The sequence below is a fragment of the Lynx rufus genome, unplaced genomic scaffold (genome assembly GCF_022079265.1).
Source record: "Lynx rufus isolate CCGP_SWC_20201006 ecotype Redwood Valley unplaced genomic scaffold, mLynRuf1.p SCAF_17, whole genome shotgun sequence".
NCBI lineage: Eukaryota > Metazoa > Chordata > Mammalia > Carnivora > Felidae > Lynx > Lynx rufus.
The window spans coordinates 12,671,822-12,692,968 of record NW_025814831.1 but is presented as its reverse complement, the minus strand read 5'-3'; the positions used below and the strand labels follow the sequence as shown (position 1 = coordinate 12,692,968).

General features: G+C 54.2%; 1 protein-coding gene across 1 annotated transcript in view; it reads left to right on the top strand.

Annotated features, from left to right (window-relative positions):
* RIN3 (Ras and Rab interactor 3) overlaps window positions 1–20,913 on the top strand; it is a 124,548-nt gene extending 103,635 nt beyond the window's left edge. Inside the window, exons 8-10 of the mRNA XM_047080196.1 lie at window positions 11,221–11,352; window positions 16,851–17,014; window positions 19,744–20,913. Coding sequence (XP_046936152.1) covers window positions 11,221–11,352; window positions 16,851–17,014; window positions 19,744–20,064 — 617 coding nt within the window. The 3' untranslated portion in view covers window positions 20,065–20,913. The remainder of the gene's footprint in view (window positions 1–11,220; window positions 11,353–16,850; window positions 17,015–19,743) is intronic.
* Window positions 20,914–21,147: the final 234 nt, after the last annotated feature.

Genomic DNA, 21,147 nt, shown 5'->3' with positions numbered 1-21,147 from the left:
TCACTCATAAAATGGGTCTGGGAATGCCTCTCAGGGCTGTTTCGAGGACCAGATGCAACCAAATACTTGTGTGAGTGTCTGACATGTTAGGATGCGGGAATGGCTGCTGCCTCCCCACCACCCAGTGGTCTCCATGCTGGGTTCCAGGAGGCACCCCAGGGGCCACCAAGGGGACACAACACAAGCTGGGCCACGACCTTGTTTGTCCCTGTTTTACACATGGAGTCCCACATGGGATTTTGTTTGCAATAACCAGTTCTGCTGCTAAATATTTTAGCTTTTAAAACTTCCATTTGGAAATGGGTTCAGACTTCACAAAGCTTGAGAATAGAAATACTACATTAAAATAAGAACATCCAGGGGTGCCTGGGTGGTTCAGTCAGTTAAGCGTCCCAATTTGGCTCAGGCCATGATCTCCCGGTTTGTGGATTCAAGCCCCACGTCGGGCTCTGTGCTGTCAGCTCAGAGCCTGGAGCCTGCTTCCAATTCTATGTCCCCCTCTCTCTCTGCCCCTCCCCTGCTCTCGCTCTGGCTCTCTCTCTCTCCCTCCCCCTCTCTCTCTCTCTCTCTCTCAAAAATAGATAAACATTTTTTAATAGGAACATCCACATACCCTTTGTGGATTGTTAACATCTTGTTTCATTGGCTTTATCACTTAAACACTCTCTCTGTGCATACATAATGTTCTTCCTGAATCATCTCAGCTTAAGTTACTTACATCTTGGCCCTTTACCCCTAGATACTTTTCTAAGAACAGGGACATTCCCTTGCATAACGACAGTAAAGTTGTCCGCTTTGTAAATTCACGCTGATACCATATTTTTACCTAGGCCACCCTCTGTATTCCAAGTTGTCACTGGAGCTAATAAGGTCCTTGCTGGCTTTTCCTCCTCCCGTTCGGGATCCGGTCAGGAGTCAGGTATCACAATTAGCTGTCATGTGTCTCTTACCTCCTTTAACCTGCAACATTTCCACAGCCTTTCTCTCTTTGCTTTTTTATGACATTGATGTTTTGCAGGAATACGGGTTTCCCTCCCACCACCCCACCCCCTCACCGTTGGTTCTTTTTGATGAAAGTTCCTCATTTTGTGTTTGTCAGATGTTTCCTCATGATTAGATTGAGGTTATGCACTTGCAGCCAGATCCCGACTGACTCTTAAATTCTCTTCTGACTTCGACATTCTGCGATCTTAGGACCCGGCCCCCTATCCCCAGACACTCAGCCGACACCTCCCTCCTGCCAGATGCTTCCAGAGGCTTGCTGCTCGAAAGTGTGGTCCGCAGACCAGCAGCCCTGCATGGAAGCTCTGGGAGCTATCGGTGACCCCGTGGAAAGGCACACTGCAGCTTGGGTCCCGCCTACCTCTACCACTGACCCACTCAAAGCCGAAAACAGCCCTTCCCTCCCACCCCACCCCCACCCCAGCCCCCTCCTCTCCAGGGAAGAAGCCCCACCTGCCTGCCTCTGACATGACACTGGCAATAGCCTGTGGTGTCCCTGTGGCCTGGATGCTGGCAAGGCCCGCTGGCGCACAAAGAGAAGGACTGAACTTGGAGACGTCTGAGTTAACTGGCCGGGCCGTCTTTCCCAGAAGGGTATTGTTCTTTATGCCCAGGGTACAAAAGGACCAGGATTTGAAGCCAACAGTTCCTCACTCCAAAGCCTGTGCTTTTGTGACTATAGGCAGCAGCCAGCCTAGGGACAGATCCCAAGGTTCCTGAATCCCAGTCACGTGCTTCCTCTACGGTAGCAAGTTTAGGGGCCCGAGTCAGGCAGAGCAGGTGTTCGTGGAGACAAATGGCTTTGGGTAAGCTTGGCCCTCCGTCCTGCAGCAAGGAGCAGACTGGGTTGCTCATGGACTTCATGAGGCTTGGGGAGAGCAGCCAGAACTTCTAGAATCATTTCTCCTGTTGCTTCCACAAACAAGCTCTTCCCACCTCCTCAAAGTCTAAGAACCTTCTCAGTGTCGAAGAACAGGGTTGGCCCCGCCATTGAGGAGAAATAGATTCAAGCCTGAGAGCCCCGCCCCAAAATGCAAGAGGGAGGAAGGAGGGAGGAGTGTGGTGTGTACGTATGCGGGGCGCTTTCTAAAAGAACAGAAAGAACCTTCTTTTGATGGAGAGCAGGCAACAGGAGGGGGGCAATGACGGCCAAGAGGTTGCCTTTTTTCTGTGCTTTCAGTAGTCCATGTAAACACCCAGATGCCTTGCCGCACGAGATGGAACCTGGCCCCTGACCCTGGGGGAGGGGTGTCCAGCAGCCAGGTGTTTGGATGTAAGGGCCAAAGGGGTGGTGGTCTGAGGGTCCTGGAGCCCCTCTAGCCCCTCACCATTCACCCCACTCGCAGACATCGCAGAGCCAGCTGGGAATCTATAGCTGGTTCAGGTGGGGGCAGAGGCTGCGAGGGCAGACCCCGGGGAGCCTGTGACATTGACCAGGGGTCAGGGGGACACAGAGGGAGGTCAGGCTCTTGGGTTTTTTTTTTTAATCTATGTTAAAAAAAAAAAAGTCTCCCCCGATTCCTGATACAGAAGTCACTAATAATGTTTGTTGTTGAAAAAAGATGATGAGTATCTTGTTGGATTTCTTTCTGGTCTTCTTGAAAGAGATATAGATAGGTAGATAAATAGGTCATTAGTTAAGGAAAATACTTGCTGCTATATTTGCTAACATATTGCTATATATTATATATATATCGCTATGTATTATAGCTATGTTGCTAATCCCCGCAATCTCTTACCCAATAAAAGTGCATTTCTCACTCATGTAAGTCCAAGCGGATGGAGAAGGGGGGGGGGGGCGGGGCTCTGCTGCATGGAGTCATTCAGGGATCCAGGCCGAGGGAGACTGTCTGAATCCTCCTGGGCATTGACATCCAGGTGACAGAGAGAGAGAGAGAGAACACAAGGGCCAGGCCTGGAAGCAAAGCACAACCTTGCTTTTACGCCCCCCACCGCACAACAGAAATGGCGCTCGGGCCCTCTAAGATGTCGTGCTCTGAGCATTAGAAGACACGTTGCCTTCCTGGCTGGCATTTCTCACACGCCGGTAGCCCCACGGGCACCGTGTTCATCACTGCCCACCTGTCTTGCCACCGAATCCTCAGAACCACTTCTTGAGGTGTAGACACTATTGTTGCCCCCACTTTAGAGCCGAGGAGACTGAGGCTCAGCGAGGCTGGGCAGTACCCTCAGCGTCATCCCCGAGCAGGCGAGTGGAGCCAGGTCCCGCGCCCAACCGTGCGCTGTCCTCCCTCTCTGGGGTGTCCTGGGGTCAGCGAGGACCTCAGAGGAGTCAGGCCCGAGTCAGAGGAGGCCTCGCGCCTTTTCCAGCCAGGCTGGGACTTTGGGCCGCAGGGCTCCGAGCCCGCGGCCTGTGTGGCTGGACTGGCTCGCGGGCTGAGCTCTCCGAAGAGGAACCTGGTGAGCTGGAGTAATTTCCTCGGGGATGCGGTGTGGCTCAAAGCAGAACTGAGGCTTAAGCGGCGTCTGCAGAAAGCCCACATGACCCAACGGGGCAGCTTTGGAGGGGGGTTCAGTGGGCGGAGGGCTGGCTTCTCATCCCACGTCAGCCACAGACTGCGGGGAACCCTCCACCCCTCTTCCCTCCTCCCTGGGCTCCCGCTCTTTCAGCCGTGCAGCTGGGAGTAGTTCAGACTAGACCAGTGGTTTTCAAACTGGCAGCCGAGAGCTCCCCAGAGGCCACAGACATAGCTGAGGGCCATTTGCAGGGGACAGTGGAGGGAGAGAAGAGCAGGCCAGCCCCCACTGTGAATCAACCAGAGAAGCCAAGTTCTGCCTAAAATACCCCTTAATGAAAGGCTTCCCTGGGCGCCTGGGTGGCTCAGTCAGTTAAGCGTCAGACTCTTGATTTTGGCTCAGGTCGTGATCTCACGGTTCAGTGGGATCCAGGCCTGAGCCAGCCTCTGTGCTGACAGTCGGGAGCCTGCTTGGGATTCTCTCTCCCCCTCTCTCTGCCCCTCCCCAGCACACACGTGCTCCCCCCCCTCTCAAAAATAAATAAACATTAAAAAAATGAAAGTCTTCCACTATAAAAGTAAACTGAAAACATCCTGTTATAGGTGCTGCTCTCTACTTCCTACCATCCCATGTGTTTATCAAATAAGTTCATTCATTCAACAGTGGGACTAACAAGAAATGACAATATGGATGTTAACAGGAAAACCCAGTCCCTGTTTTTAAGATGGTCACAATTCAAGTGGGATAACGGAGCATTAAACAAGCGACAGTCATACCGTGTGACAAATGGTATCCATTCATTCATTTAGCAGATATATTTTTTAAGAACCTAGTGCGTGGGGCATCTGGGTGGCTCAGTCAGTTAAGCGTCCGACTTTGGCTCAGGTCATGATCTCGCGGTTCATGGGTTTGAGCCCTGCATCGGGCTCTGTGCTGACAGCTCAGAGCCTGGAACGTGCTTCTGATTCTGTGTCTCCCTCTCTCTCTGCCCCTCCCCCGCTCACACTCTGTCTCTGTCTCTGTCTCTCTCAAAAGTAAATAAACATTAAAAAAAAAAGAACCTAGTGCAGGTCAGGCACAGTGGAAATACTGGATATGAACAGTGAGCACGATGAAACCCTTGCCTTCACAAAGCTTTCATTCTATGAGGCGAGGCAGGTAATAAATAAGGAACCAGAAGCATAAACTATGTCATTAGATGCTGAAACGTGCCAGCAGGCTGAATCAAACACGGAGAAGGGTCTGGGGAATGTCAGAGGCGTTTGCCGCTCTGCGTTGGGTGGTCAGGGGAGGCCTCTCTGAGTTAATGTACAGTATCCGTTTTCCCATTCTGCAGGGACAGGGCAGGGGAAACCCATCATAAGGGCATTAACCTAGTTTGTGGGAAGTGGGGGTCTTCAGTTAATACTTCCTGGAGGAAGGAAGTGACTTTAAGTGGGAATCATGGTGGAAAGTAGGAGTCAAAGCACGTCACAGTCCTGTACCTTGTCTGCCCCAGGACTATTGCATCAGCCACCACTTTCAGTAAGAGCCCGGTCAACAAATTTGGAGGGACAGTTATAGTAAGATGATACACCCTTCCTCTATCTAGATCAGGAGTCTGCAAACTATGGCCTGCAGGCCAACTCTGGCCCCCTACTTGATTTTGTAAATAAACTCATAGAAACAGCCACACCCATTCATTTACAGTGTCTATGGCTGCGTTTGTTACAACTGCTGAATCGAGTAGTTGGGATAGAGACCACATAGCCCTTGAAACTAAAAATAACTACTACCTGGCCCTTTACAGAAAGATAGGCCAACTGCTCATTTAGATCATTGACAAATGATCTAAAACCTAATTTTTAACCCAGCCACTCACTTGAGGTTCATAGCAACCTGGCATGACAATCGGAATTAATTTTTTTTTTAATTTTTATTTATTTTTGAGAGAGAGCAAGAGACACAGAGTGTGAGTAGGGGCAGAGGCGGGGCAGAGAGAAGGCTCCAGGAGGAGCAGAGAGCAGGCTCCAGGCTCCGCGCGGTCAGCACAGAGCACGACGCGGGGCTTGAACTACGAGCTGTGAGATCATGACCTGAGCTGAAGTCGGACGCCCAACCGACTGAGCCACCCAGGCGCCCCCAGTCTGAAGTCTGAGTGAGTTTTATCATCAGCCCGTTTTCACATGAGAAGACTGAGGCTCAGAGTGAGCGGCCCCAGATCACACAGTGAAGGGACAGAGTTGGGGGCTTCCTGATGCAGTACTCACACGGTCTGCACGAGGCGAGCGCATTCAGTGCCTTTTTATCAGAACTCTCCTCGAAAACCTGCCTGCTGATGAAATCTGCACGAGGCACCGAGCCAGCCCTTTAACGTGTGATTGCCCACCGCCCCCCACCCCCCATACCTACTGATGGAAAACAGATGTGACTTTGGCACGAAAAGAAAGCAGAAATCACCAGGCACTGCAGGCCCAGCAGGGCTCTGGGAGGCACAGCCTGATGGACGTGGTCTCTGACCCGTGCAAGCCAGATGTTCTGATCACGGAGAATTACTTTGGAGCTGTGCCTCCGTATCCCAGTGCTGCTCTCAGTGCTCCCCCTGTGCACAGGCTGAGCTCATGCCTTGGGCTCCTGGCTTCACAGGAAGGAGACCGCAGCCCTACCTAGCCCTGGAATATCAGAGAGCTGGAGCATTTAAACAATGCTTGTGGCTTATGTTTGTCTGCAAGTAGCTGTCAAGTCAGAGAGTCTGTGTGGGCCTTTCCCACCTCCATCAGCGAAGAGAGACCCAGATTCTAGTCATAGATCCATCACTAACCGGCTGTGGGGCTTTGAGCAAATTTCTCTGATCTCTGAACCTCGGTCTCCTCACAGTGAGATTGGGCTTGATGAATCCAGGGCCGCTGGTGTCCTGAGTCAGCTGGTCATGCCATGAGAGCTAATCATGTGCCTCTCTCCCGTTCCACGTTCATGTCGGTAGCTTGAGATGGGCCGCTGTGGAAATCTTTATACCACAGAAATTGGCAAACCCTGCAAATCGGAGCTTATTTTTCCCTTCGGAGAGGCAGTTGTTGGCCATTTCCCAGCTCACCGCTGTCTAAGACCCACAGAGGATCCTAGTATCCTTGACCATGGCCCCAGCCCTGGACAGGACAGAGCGGAGGCCAGTGGGAGCACACATGTGGCTCCATTCAGTCCGTTGTCAATGTCCAACATCCCAAGCCCTGTGCTGGGGACTGGAAAGGCAGTGATGGGGCAGAGGCTCAGAAAGGTTAAGAGACTTGCCCAAGCTCACCCAGCCTCCGTCCTGGCCCTCGAGGAGCTCATAGTCCAAGGAAAAGGGCAGGCTCTGAAGTCAAGGTGTTTGGGAGCTGGAGCAGGAAGTGCTCACCTGTGCCTGAGGATGTGGGAGAGGGCAAAGAAGGAGAAGTTTGTTTCCGAGAGCTAGGGAAGGTGTCCCCAGCAGAGGGAAACGGGTGTGCAAAGGCACGAGGAATGGAGTTCGGGGAATGGCCCATGATTCGGAGGAATGTTGTGTGAGAAGGTGATGAAGGCAGCATGTCGTTCTGAGCTGGAAGTTGGAATATAGAATAAGCAGTGGTGGCTGGGGGCAGTCTAGGAGGGCTTCGTGGAGGAGGTGGAACTTGAAGGAAGAATGTTGAAGTGCCAGGTACCTGGGATTGTGGGTAAGAAAAAGTTGGATTCAAGTCCTGGTTCACCACATCCTAGCCATGCAACCTTAGGCAAGTAGCTTAACTTCACTGGGGCTCGCTTTCCTCATCTGTAAAGTGGGCACAATGGATCTAACCCACCTCACAGAGTTGTTTTAGGAATCCATTGGTATAATATTTATAAAATATGCTTTGCTTTTAGAATGGCCCACAAATGTTGGTGCTGTGTGGGAGGGGGAAGGTAAGGACAAGCCATGCCCGATAGGTGACTGTGGCAAATACCAAGGGGCCAGAATGCAGGTGACTTGTTCCCAGGCCATCAACTAGACAGGGTGGCTGGAAGAGAGTAATCATATTGGACAGGTGTTTATGGGCCCAGTTGTGGAAGGCCTTGAATGTCAGGGTAAGAGATCCAGACCTGATTCTCTAAGCAGGGGGGAGCCATTGATGGTTCTTGAGAAGAGAAATAGCATGATCAGAGCTATACTCGCAGGAGATGGGTTAGTGGACAGAGTGGATCAAAGGACAGAGACCCTGCTGGGAGGGCAGGCATAGGGAAGTAGGGCCGGAAAAAGCAAAATGTGAGTGCAGGGAGCAGTTACAAGGAAGATTCGTCTGGGGCTCTGACCTGCCTGGCCACAGGGAACAGAGAACCCCAGAGGAAGAAGGGGACTCCCAGGCCTTGCACCCTGGGACGGGGGCAGGGAGCCGTGGGCTCCTTGACAGAAATGGGAAAGTTTGCAGCCAGGGCTGGTTTCCAGGAAATGACGAAACACTTGGTTTGGCCCCTGGCGAGGGGAAGGACTCGTGAGGTGTCTGTAAAGGTCCACCGGAGCCTGGGGAACTCGGGGAGGCACCCCTTCCTGCTCACCGCTGCTGTGCCCTGCTCTGTGTCCCGGGGAGACAGAAAGGGGATGTTTACGGGTAGCTGGAGGGACAGTCGTGGGATCACGGGAGCCCTTGCAGTAGGTGGCTAAGCAGAATGTGCTGGGGACTGAGGAAGCGGGCCCCAAAGCCCTTCCTGAGCATTGGCCAGGCTTCTCAGGGAGAGCATGGGGAGACAAAGAAACACATGAACCACATTCTATCCCCCACAAGGCACAGAGCCGCAGTCCGGAGGGCCTCTGAATCCTAAACTGAGGGCCAGAGCTTGACCATCCTTCTTGCTGAAAGTCACTGCCCCCGGAAGCAGAGCTTCTGGCCCTTAGAACTATAGACATTTGGGGCTGAGTAAATCTTTATGATGGAGGGTTGTCCTGGGCATCGCAGGTGCCAGTAGCACCCCCACTCTGATGTGACAACCCAAAAGGACTCCAGATACTGCCAAGTGGCCCCTGAAGGGCAGAACCACCCCGGCGGAGAACCACTGCTCAAAAGCAAATTTGCTTGCCTGATTGTATCCCGTGGTGAGCTATTAACACAATACCAGGACGAAATCAGCGTTCTAGTAAAATTCAGTAAAAATTCAATCAGCTCTAAGCCGGTGCGTGAGTTATAGGTGCATTCCAAAAGGCACAGGACTGTTTCACATCAGTTCCTAACTCGTAACTCAAACAAGAAAAGAATCTCCTGTAGGCCAGGATTCTAATAATTAAATTATCAGCATGAAAAACATCTCCTGGCACAAAATCTTTCCCCAGGAACTCGTTGGTTGTGTCTCTGGCTTATAAAGGTTTAGGGGAGAGCTTTCTCCAAAACGGACTAATTTTGTGTAGGAACGGGACAGGAATTTTGAAACAAATAACCAGAGAGCCTCGGAACACAGAGCTGCAGGGGTGCCTGGGTTGGCTCAGACAGTTAAGTGTCCAATTCTTGATTTCGGGTCAGGTCATGATCTCATGGTTCGTGGGTTTGAGCCCTGCACCAGGCTCTGTGCTGACAGTGCGGAGCCTGCTTGGGATTCTTGCTTTCCCTCTCTCTCTACCTCTCCCCACCTCAAAATAAGTAAATAAACATTAAACACACACCTGTGCGCGCACACACACACACAGAACTGGAATGGGAAGAAGGCATTTCCATGGGAGCATGTGGGAGTGCTATGGGTAAATCCTTAAATCCTTGTATAGAATTCTCACCAAAATCCTATGGGATGTCGTGTAATCTGTGGCACATCATGCATGACTAGAAATACAGGCTCAGAGAGGTCAAGCAGTTAGCCCAGGTCACACAGCTGTTAAGAAGTGCATTGAGGCTCACACTCTGGGTCCGACTCTGCTTTTCGGTGCTGTGTGTTACCAACCCCTTCAGCCTGTTTATTTCACAGGTGGGAAAACAGAGGCCCCTTGAGACAGCAGAACAGAGACATCAGTAATAGCTCACTTTTCCGTAGCACTTTACAGGTACCAAACACTTTGCTGTTTTGCTCACCTTATTCTCTCAAAAACCCCAAAAGGCCATCAGGGCTCGTGCTGCTGGCCCCATTTTGCAGATGTAGGAACTGAGTGTGGCCAGGAAGCCGGCCACAGGGCACACTGTTCTCTGGGAAACCGACCAAGGATGGGTTGTAAGCAGAAGGGGCCCCCATGGGAGAGACATCGTCAGAGGCCCCCGCGGTGCCAGCACTGTACCGTGGGGAGCGTGGAGGACAGAGGAGGAGCGCGCTGGCCTGTGCTGGAGAGGCGTGGACACACGGAGCCCACGGAAGCGTGGCTCGATCGTGCCTCCCGGCACCCAGGGGTGGGCGGCCTGTGCAGGCATGGGCAGCGGGACACAGGGCCTCTGGAGGGGCTGCTAAACTCAACACTGAGCTTCCACTCTTCTCAAACCTCTGTCACACCATCTCCTTTACTCACATCTTTCTGGTCCCTGCTGGAATCCAGAAAAAATCAGATCTTGTCACCTGGGCAGGTGACACCCAAGGAATAGGGTGGTTAGTACGAGGGCTTAAGTGAATGAATGATGAATGAATGAATGAGCGAGCAGGTGGGCTCTTATGAGCAAGATTCCTCCTGGGGCGCCTGAGGGGCTCAGTCAGTTAAGCATCCGACATCGGCTCAGGTCATGATCTTACAGCTCGTGGGTTCGAGCCCCGCGTGGGGCTCTGTGCTGACAGCTCAGAGCCTGGAGCCTGCTTCCGATTCTGTGTCTCCCTCTCTCTCTCCCTCCCCCACTCACGCTCTCTCTCTCCCTTCAAAAATATATAAACATTAAAAAAAAGAGGGGGGGAATGCCAATGTGCCAACTGAGGGACTCCAGGGGATTCTGTCCTTGTAGGAATTCTTCCCTCCACATCCAGCCCGTGCCTTTGTATTGCCAGTCAGTCACCAGAGCCATCCCGGAGCCCAACAGGGGAGGCATCTCATAGGCCCACTGTCCACCCTTGTCTCTTCCCCAAAGCATGTATTATTGTCAAGATCCTCTGAGCCATGAGAACATCTCCCACAAAAGCAGAAGTGATGAGTTATTCCTTTCAGAGGTATTTACGTGTTAAAAGAACCCCTCAGGACAGGGCCCTGCTTAACCCAATACAGTGAAGGTTGAATGGTGGGATTTCCAACCACGTAGTACTGATTGAGGGAGGGCTTTCTGTTTTGCAAATGCAGAGGGAGATGTGGTTAAAAGGGACAGGGAACCCTCCCGAATACATCACTGTTAGACAGCTGCTTCTGGATGGCTTCCTGAATAAGTGTGATATGAACTTGACTGTCAAGCAAGCAGCGAGGGTGGGAGGCACCTGGCTGGCTCTGTCGGTGGAGGGTGCAACTCATTCTCAGGGTTGTGAGTTCGAGCCCCATGTTGGGTATAGAGATTACTTTAGGGATAAAAATCTTAAAAAAAAAAAAAAAAGTTAGCAGCCAGGGGCATTGAGGGGGAAGAGCTGGGGAAGAGGAAGGGGTTGGGACTTGACCACTCCAGTAGAGGGTGGCTCTCTCAGTTCCTTCTTCCTAACCCTGGGCTGTGTCTCAGACATCCCTGAGAAGGCTGGTCCCAGGTTGCCCCTGTCCTGAGTCATGAGAAGGCTGCAAGGTTCCTCTTCCAGGGGAGACCGGCCCCCACCCAGCGAACCACTGTCCTCTTCCCGAGGGCAGAGAATGGCTCACAAGGAGAACCTCACACTCACTACTTTCTGCACCCTTTCTCCTCCCAGGGAAGCCCTACGGCGCAGACGACTTCCTGCCCGTGCTCATGTACGTCCTGGCCCGCAGCAACCTCACGGAGATGCTCCTCAACGTGGAGTACATGATGGAGCTCATGGACCCTGCCCTGCAGCTGGGCGAGGGTGAGTCCCCACCCCAGGCCCCTCTCCAGGCCGCCAGGGTCCGCTGCACAGCCCAACAAGCAACTTCCCGGATGCCAGATTCCACTGAGCCCCAAGGACAAGACACAGGGCCTGGACATGGGCCCTGTCCTGCGGGAGCTCACAGACCAGCAGGGGAGCTGGGCCAGTAAAGAGACCCTGTCACCACTGCTTGACGGATGCTGGAATGATGGGAAGTCCGCAGTGTATAGGTGCGCGGTGCCCAGGCTGTGCAGGCAGGGAGGGCTTCCAGGAGGAGGTGATACCTGAGCTGAGTGTTGAAGGCTGGAGAGGAGCCAGACCGTGAAAGAAGTGGGAGAGCCATTCTTCACAGAGGGAACAGCATTTGCTGGTAGCATAAAAGATAAGGCTGAATCAGTGGGTGGACCCATCAAGGGAAGGAGTCTGAGCAGGGAATAATGATCAGTTCTTAGACAGGGGTGGCCCTGGGAACTGTCGGCCCCCTCCTCATTCAGCCGTGGCCAGGTCCTGTGTCCGTGAGAGAAGGTTGATGCTGGGACATGGAACCTGCACTCCCGAGTAGGATGATGGCAGAGGTGTGTTTGCTCACCCCATGCTCAGTTTCCCTTCCCCTTTCCTCCTTCCCACCACTTCCCCCCCACCCACTTTGCCTTGGCCACTCCTCCACCAACAATCCTTGAGGTGCAGACAGCCCAGATATCAGCTCTGACACGTCAGCCCCAAAGGACGAAGTGAGATTCTCGGGGCCCGAGTGTCCCCTTTGGGCCTTGTGGTTCTTGAGATAAGCTGGCGCACTTTACATCTGTTTGCATTTTTAGCGTGTGTTGGCCTCTGGGGTGACAGTGTGACATGGGTGGTTCTGTGAGTTCTTGGAAACTCAGGGGAGCGTGTAAAGCCTTGAAGTTTGCTGTCCCATATAACTTTGACTAGGGCCCTGGGACCTCCGGAGCTATTTTTTCTCCTCTTCAGTTAAAAATGTTCTGCAGTTAACCCTGTGTCGGGCTCCACTCTGGGCATGGAGGCTCCTTAAGATTCTCTCTCTCCCTTTCCCTCTGCCCCTCCCCCACTCGTGTGTGTGTGCACTTGCATGGGTTCTCTCTCTCTCCCTCTCTCTCTCTCTCTCTCACCTCTCAAAAAGAGTTCTGCAGTTGTAACAACCTGTCTTCCAGAGGGTGTAGGAATTCAGTGGAAGCCAGGCTTCCTTAAGCAGTGCTTATCTGCTGTCCAGTACATCCATCCATCCCTCCATCATCCACCCACCCATCTATCCAATCTATCCATCCATCCTTCCATCCATCTATCCACCATCCACCTATCCATCCACTCACCCGTCCACCCATCCATCCATCATCCACCCACCCATGTATCTCTCTATCCATCCATCCATCATCTACCCACCCATCACCCACCCACCCATCTGTCTATCCATCCATCCATCATCCATCCACCTATCTATTCTATCTATCTATCTATCTATCTATCTATCTATCTATCTATCCATCCATCCATCTACCCATATACCTACCCACCCACCCATTCATTCATCTACCCATATACCTATGCACCTACCCATCCACCCACCCTTTCTTTCATCCATCCATCCATCCATCCACCAACCCACCTATCCATCTTTCAAATTTTCCACCAAGGGCACTGCTGCTGATGTACGTGGGAAGAAATCACTTATAAATCCTATTAAAGAACTAGCCCCAACCCCATAGGTTTTTTTAGTGTCTTAGAGACAGTGTTGGAGAAAAACACTTGAGGGGTGGAATAATGGAGCTAGACCATGGGGCTCTGCCATGGTCTGAGTCCTGGCTTGCTCTCTAGCAGTGGTCAGCCAAGCCTTGGCCACTATGACTCCTACTCCCTTCTCAGCCTGAATCTTTATGGCCAAAGGAGGCTCCAGGCCAGGCATAGCAGCTGAACAGGGAGAGGGCAGGGACGTCCTTGGCCCAGCTACCCTCTCCTAATGGGCCTGCGATCCCCACCACAATCCTGCCATGGCCTCCTAGGATCCTTCTTTCTATTCCTGAGGCTACCCGGGGTTTGGGTAGGAAAGCAAAGGTCCTTCAGGCGGGAATGCTGGTCTATTCTGGGCTATGTTAAGTGCTTTTGAGACAAGGCAAGTACCAGTAAATACATAAAGGTCTTAGTTTACAGTTTCTGACCCAAGGCTGCCTGAATACCCTGTACCCTGCCCTCTTTCAAACTGAAGTAGTCAGTCTCTGGCTTCATGGGAAGGTTTCTTTTTTTTTTTTTTTAGAACCTAGATCCTTTTTTTTTTAAGGTTTATTTTTTTATTTTTGAGAGAGAGCGAGCACAAACTGGGGAGAGACAGAGAGGGAGAGGGAGACACAGAATCTGAGGCAGGCTCCAGGCTCTGAGCTATCAGCACAGAGCCCAACGCGGGGCTCGAACCCACGAACCCTGAGCTGAAGTCAGATGCTTACCCAGTGGAGCCACCCAGGCACCCCCATGTGGGAAGATTTCTAAGGAATCCTTGAGGTGTTTGCTGGAAGTAAAGAGGCGGGCAGGGCACACACAGCCTTGCCATGCACCGTATACGGCCCCTCCCAGCATCCCTTCCCGGCCCCCACCGACACTGGTGATAGAGCCTGCCCGTGGCAGCTCTGAGGCCCAGAGGACCAACTTTACATCGTGCTGCATACACCAAGAGGCCTCCCTGTACCTCTCTCTGTTCCTACTCTGATAGTCAAGGTGGGAAGTCCCAGCACCCAGGACAGGCCCAGCCTCATAGGCGAGGCCTCCGGTAGTGAGATGATGTGGGTGTCTTCAGCTTGGGCCGGGGCGTCCACCCTTCAAGTCTGACAGCCAGCAGACCTTCATCTAGAAGTAACTGGGCCGAGGGGCAGAGGGACAGAGCACGAGGGGGACAGCGTTCCTGCGTTTCCCCAGCTTTGCAGCCTGTCCTAACTGGCTGGTATCGCACACAGGGTGCTCCGTTCCCAAAGCCCCTGAGGCTCAGATACAAAGAAGAGCCTGCCTTACAGGGGGGTGGGTGCTCTGAGGAGCTCAGAGATGCCTGGGACGGGGCAGGCTCTCAGGGAGCCCCCACTCTAGAGAACGTCAGTTCCTCCATCTTAAGAGGAGAACTAATACCAGTGTAGTAAAAAGAGAGGTTTGCAGGCTGGATTTCGGCCCCGGTTCCGCCTCTGATTGGCTGGAGACCTTGGACAAGTCCCGTAACGTCTCTGGCTTGGGAAAGCACATGTGCTGGGCTAGATGTGGGGTTTTCACACTGTCTGGGTGCCCCAGCATCCTGCATTCAACCAAAGGCCTTGCGAGTCTGACTGCATTCTTTGACACCCTCATGTTCTTTCAGCTGGTTCTGAGTGCTGCTAATTTGGTAAAAAGACCAGTGATTGGGTCCTGCTTTCGTTGAAGCAGGCTTATCAGGCATGAGAGATCAGGGACTTCCTATAAGAAGTAGAGAGCACCTGAACATTGGGCTGATCGGATCCCAGCCTCTTTCTAGCCTCTCTCTCTGCAGCTCCCACAAATCTGGGCAAATACGGGCAGATGGGAGACCCTGGCAGCTGCTGTGCACCTGGCTGGAGCCAGCTCAAAATCCAAACCTCTTCTAGAAGCACCCCCATGGTCACCTTTGCCCACATCCCCTCTGCACTGATTGACATCTGGCCATGCTGTGCAAATATCTTTTTTTTTTTATTAAAAAAATTTTTTGGGGGGGCGCCTGGGTGGCTCAGTCAGTTCGGCATCCGACTTCGGCTCAGGTCATGATCTCGCGGTCCATGAGTTCGAGCCCCGCATCGGGCTCTGTGCTGACAGCTCAGAGCCTGGAGCCTGTTTCGGATTCTGTGTCTCCCTCTCTCTCTGACCCTCCCCTACTCATGCTCTGTCTCTCTCTGTCTCAAAAATAAATGAAAAAAAAATTTTTTTTAATTTTTTTTAACATTTTTAACATTTAATATTTTAACATTTGTTTTAATTTAAAAAAATTTTTAACATTTATTCATTTTTGAGAGACAGAGTGTGAGTGGGGGAGGGACAGAGAGAGAGGGAGACAGAATCCTAAGCAGGCTCTATGCTCTGAGCCATCAGCACAGGGCTTGATCTCACGGACCATGAGATCATGACCTGAGGTGAAGCTGGACGCTTAATCAATTGAGCCACCAAGGTGCCCCTGTCTAAATATCTTAAAAGGGGTAGTGAGTTTTCTCCATCAAAGGACGACACTCTCCCCAAAGGGAACAACCAGCTCCCAAACTCACGGTGGGAGGGGTTGCCTGCCACCTAGTGGTCCTGGCAGGCACTGCATGGCATGGCCCCAAGTCAAGGGGAAGTTGTCTGGGAGAAGGTGAGAAGCCTCTAGAGCATCTCCCTTAGGTCACCTAACTACCTGCATTACTCACATTCGATTAAGCCCTGCACTCGACAGTATTCATCTCATTTACTTTTTACAACATTCTGGGAAAAGTAAATGAGGAAACTGAGGCATAGAGAGGACAGTAATTCCCCCGAGATCACAGGGCTGGCTGCTGAAGGGCACAGACCTGGACTGTGCTCTCTGACTCCAAACCTGAACGCTCCCAGTCAGTGCACTGCACTCAGCTCCTCCGTTACTAGCCAGGGAGACATGATCACAGGTGGGGACAGTGCCTTGGAGGCATGCCATCTAGAGGAGATGGGCTCTCAGGGCAGCGAGGGCTGGGGCCCCAGGGAAGGGTGCCTGGCACAGTTGGCTTTAAGCTCAACTACAAAGGGATGCGCATGCGTGGTTTATTGGCTCTTCTCTGATACGTGATGCCAGCCCAAGTTCTGTGTTAGCCGTGACATTAGCTCACAACCTCCCCAGCCAGGGTGTGGACTTTTTCCATATAGGTGTGGAATTTGTAGACACGTGTTGGCAGCTTCATCCAATGCAACAGGCATGCTTGGGGCTGCAGGTGACTCACGGTGTAACTAATAATGGTGTGAATCAGAGTAAGGGGCTGGTTCCTCTCTTCAATCAAGAAGTCCTGGGAGGGCCTCCTGGGCGGCTCTGTCGGTTGAGCTACAGACTTCAGCTCAGGTCATGATCTCAGTTCCTGAGTTCCAGCCCTGCATCCGATCGCCGCTGCCAGGGCAAAGCCCGCTTCCGGTCCTCTGCCTCTCTCTCTCTCTCTCTCTCTGCCCCTCCCCACTCACGCCCCCTCCGGCACGTGCGCTCTCGCTCTCGCTCTCGCGCTCTCTCTCTTTCTCTCTCTCAAAAATAAATAAACATTAAAAAGATAAATAAGTTCCGTCCGGAAGGGGAGCCAAAGACAATCTTTGAGCAGAGCCTGACAGCTGGGACGGGGTTGGGGAGGGGGAACGCTGGACTTCAGGGAGCGTGTGCATTTGCAGGGGTGAGCGCAGGGCTGCAGCTCCGCAGGGGAGGGGGCTGCAGGTGCGCCCCAGGCGGCGGCGGTGGGCGGAGCTTGGAGAAGCGGGCGAGGGGTCCCAGCTCAGCCTCCACACCCTGGTCTCCGCAGGTTCCTACTACCTGACCACCACGTACGGGGCCCTGGAGCACATCAAGAACTACGACAAGATCACGGTGACCCGGCAGCTGAGCATGGAGGTGCAGGACTCCATCCACCGCTGGGAGCGCCGGCGCACGCTCAACAAGGCCCGGGCCTCGCGCTCCTCCGTGCAGGTGATGCGTGGGACTCAGGGTGGGTGGGGGCCGGCGGGACCGTCCCGCGGATGCCAATCCCATGGCCCCCCAGCCCAGGAGCCTGACATCGACGGGATACTTTAGAAAAGTCTCTCCAGGCAGCATCGGTGTTTTAGTTGAGCAGGCAAGACAGCATGGGAGGAATGAGACTTTTGTCCAACACTCCTTAGTGTCTGCAGTGTCCTAATGTCCTAGTGCCCAGCTGGGCCTGGAGATATGGACATAGTCTTGCCAGTCCCACTTTGGGGAGCCCACGGCCTGATCCACGGCCTTGCCCCTTTTGTTTCTGGACAAATGCTGCCAAGGTGCCTCTGCGCCTAGCCTGCCCCTCCAATCCAGCCACCATCCCTCCCCACCTCTCTCTAGACACACTCAGTATTCAAGCCATGGACGGCGGGAATCCTGCCTCCTACACTCTCATCACCCCACACACCCCCACGCTGCGTCCAGTCAAGCTGCCCCCGGTACCCTGAATGTGCGGAGCTCCACTCCCTGGCACTCAGCCTCTGGCCCCACACTGCTGCCACAGCCTGTCCTCAGTTTCACTGAGAAGTCTTCTTTGAACGACCTCCCCACCCGTCTCCCACTCCCTATGGCCCAGGTTAGATGCCCTCCTCTGTGTTTCTTGCTGCTACTTCCCCCATTATATCCCCATGGCATATATCACACCATGTTGTGACCATCTGTGTATGAAGCCATTGCCCTGGAAGGGAGGGCCCGTGACTCACATGTCTGAGGGGCCCCAAGCCCAGGGCCTGGGACAGATTGGGATAGGGGTGTGTGCAGAACGAAGACATTAAAACATCAGGCCAGGCAGCAATCCAGAGCTGTAAACACTCTACCATCTCACTCCCTTGGCACCTGGAGCACACTAGACCTGAACCCCACCCCTGGCTTTCAAGATGGCCCCACTGTAACAGATAGAGCCCAGTCCTGGGAGGCAAAAGCCTGGAGGTCTGGACCCAGCTCTGTACTAGCTTGCTATGTGGCCAGGAGCAGTCCCTGCCCCTCTTTGGGACTCAGTGGATCAGATGCGCTCTGCCTCCCAAGTACATGTTCTAGGCTGCCAAGATGATATCCCCCCACCACTTATCAATGGTGTCTTGATAATATTTACCAACTGGCTTCTAGGGAGAAAAAAGGCAGCTCTGATTTTAGCTGCTGTCAATTTCCATGGTGCAAATACTCCCATCATGGCCAATTTCAATCTACTAACTAGGGATTGCCGAACTTGGAATTGGAAAGAGATGTACGCAATTGGCTTTCTCAGGCTGGTTATGAGCCAGCATAAGTTGGTACAGGAGGCCTCCAGCACGTCACTGCTCCCCATCCCCTCCTGGAACACCCGTCTCTCCACCAACTCTGGCAACAGGGGCTCTGCTGGCCCATGTCTGACCATGGCATTGCTCACTTCTTGCTTCTACTTTGTAGGTTCCCAGTGCTAAACCAGGCAGAGCATCAGTGCCTCTCACTGGGGAGGTAAAGCTTGAGAGGCTTGGATGGGGGATGAGGAAGCCCCCCAGCACTATTTCCGGGGTCCAGGGAGGGCACCACCCCCTGCTTCCTCTCAGCGCCTCGTCTGCACTCACCACCCTGTAACCATAGTTATCATCGCTCTTAAGTCGCGGTCGCCTTGTTCGTCCTCATCATCTTCCCTATGGTCAGACAGCTGTACTGCGACCAGCCTTCCACAAGGGGGCAGCCCCTCACACACCGCTTCCTACCTGCCCTCAAAGTGCTGGGGGGAAAGGGGACTCTTCCAGGCGCTGAGCTAGTTTGTCTGCTTCCTCCCAGCCAAGGTTGTAAGGGACTGGTGTCATCCCAGTTTAGAGATGAGGAAATGGAGGCGCAGAGAGGTCAAGGTCACACGGTGCATGGGAGCAGATTCAAAGCCAGGCAGGAACTCAAGGGCCCATCCTTCCACCACCTGGTCCTCCCTCTGGGGCTCTTGGAAGGTGTAGATGCTGTTAGGTTTGTGCGTGTGTTCCTATACCCAGCCCCACAGGCATCGCCTCACCCTTGCCCACCTAGCTCAGGCGGTGCCCCTCTCCCTCCGTCCTAAACCCGCCTTCAGGCCCAGCTCCCCTACCCTTTCACTAAGCCCCCCTCCTGCCCCTGCAAGGAGGAACCTCCACCCCCCAGGCTGAACTGTTTCCAGCCTTAAGGACTGAACTGTTTCGCCAGCCTTAGTAGCTCCAGCTGCACCGTGGGCTGCTGGTCCCGGGGTCTGCACATTCTATTTTATTTATGCCAGCCTCGGTGCCCCAGCGTCGGGCCTGGGGTGGGAATGCAGGGGGAGCCTCGGGAGGAATTGTTGAGGAAGTGGGTGACGGATGAGCCCGCGGACTGGCCACCAGGGGGCGTGCTCACTCCTCATTGCCGAGACCCGCCCCGTCTGACTCCCCCAGAATGGTCAGCCCGTTGGGAGGCGAGGCTCAGAGAGAGAAGGACCTTGCCTTGCGGAGGTCACACGGCAGGGTCAGCCGCGGATGCTCCTACTTCCAAACCCCCGACTTCCAACCCGCCCCTGCAGTCCCCTCTCTGTGTAGAGAGGAGCCGGGGGCCCAGAGAGGGCATTGGACTTGTCCGAGGCCACTCAGCCCCTCGGCGCCTTGCAAGCTCCCAGCGTCGGGGTGGGGGTGAGACGGGATTGAGACGGGATGCCCCCCCCCCCGGTGACGCAAGACCCCTCCGTCTCCCTCCCGCAGGACTTCATCTGCGTGTCGTACCTGGAGCCCGAGCGGCAGTCGCGGACGCTGGCGTCGCGGACCGACACGCTGGCCGAGGCGCTGTGCGCTCAGTGCGCGGAGAAATTCGAGGTGCTGCAGCCCCAGGACTACCGGCTCTTCGTGCTGGTCGACGGGCGCTGCTTCCAGCTGGCGGACGAGGCGCTGCCCCACCGCATCAAGGGCTACCTGCTGCGCAGCGAGCCCAAGCGCGACTTCCACTTCGTGTACCGACCCCTGGATGGCGGCGGTGGCGGCGGGGGCCCGCCCTGCCTCGTGGTGCGGGAGCCCAACTTCCTTTGAGGCCCGGGCTCCCCCCACCCCACCCCGGCCCCTCCAGTGGCAGCGTTCAAAGCCTGGCTGGCGTGGAAGCGGGCAGACTGGGCTCCGGCTCGCTCACCAAGCCCCCAACAGGTGCATGCAGGAGCCCCCCCATCTGAACACGCGCACACTCCCAACGTGGATGGGATGCCCACCTGGCACACTCATTTGCAACATAGCGAGCATGCGTAGGCCAACACAGCAGAACAGCTGTGAAGATCCTGTGAGGGGCGCTCGAGGGGCCAAGTTCTTCGTTAGACACAAGGGGAGACTGAGGCTCAGAGAGAGAAGGGACTCTCCAGCCAGCTGCGGCAAACAGAGCCCAAGCCTGGCCCCCTGTTCACTCACAGCCCTTCAGGCCGGTCCTTCTGCTCCAGCCCCGGCCCGTCCAGTCCTGTCTTTTGTGGGAAGGGCTGACTTTCCCCAGGACTGTCCTTAGGAGGAGCGGCCTGGCCACAGCTGCCCACCGCGCCCCCAGGACGGAGCTGGACGTTTTGGCCCCTCCCAGCATCTCAGGAGCATTTCTCAGGGTGTGCGTTGAGACGAGCCCCCCCATCCCTACACCCCCTACGCCGACCGGAGACTGCCCTCAGCTACCAGTGCCCGCAGTGGCCCTCCCGCCCCCCAGGTTCTGAGTCCCTCCGGAAGCAGCCAGACAAATACCAGATCCACCAAGTAAAGGCCGGCTCAGCGTCTACAAGGACAAGTTCAGCTTCGGCCACAGGAGAACACTGACGGAGCCCTTTCCCTGGTGGGCACGCCCCAGGGCTGTGGCAGTGTGGCCAGAGACGCCGTGTGGGGAGAATGTAATAAAAGCCCTTTTAAAAATGGCATCTTTTTTCCTCAAGAGGCTTGAGCCCTGCTCCGCCGGCCAGACCCGCCCCCCATGAATGCCTAACTCCCTTCCCAGATGGGGTTCGGAAGACCTCCCCCTCCTTTCTCCCGAAGGCCCTGTCTTTTGACAGAATCTGCAGTGTGCTATCAACCATCCCATGGCCGTGGCCCCTGTCTGCCCCTCGGCCTGGTCATCTGTTGCCTCCCCCACCCCACCCTTGGTTCCCGTCA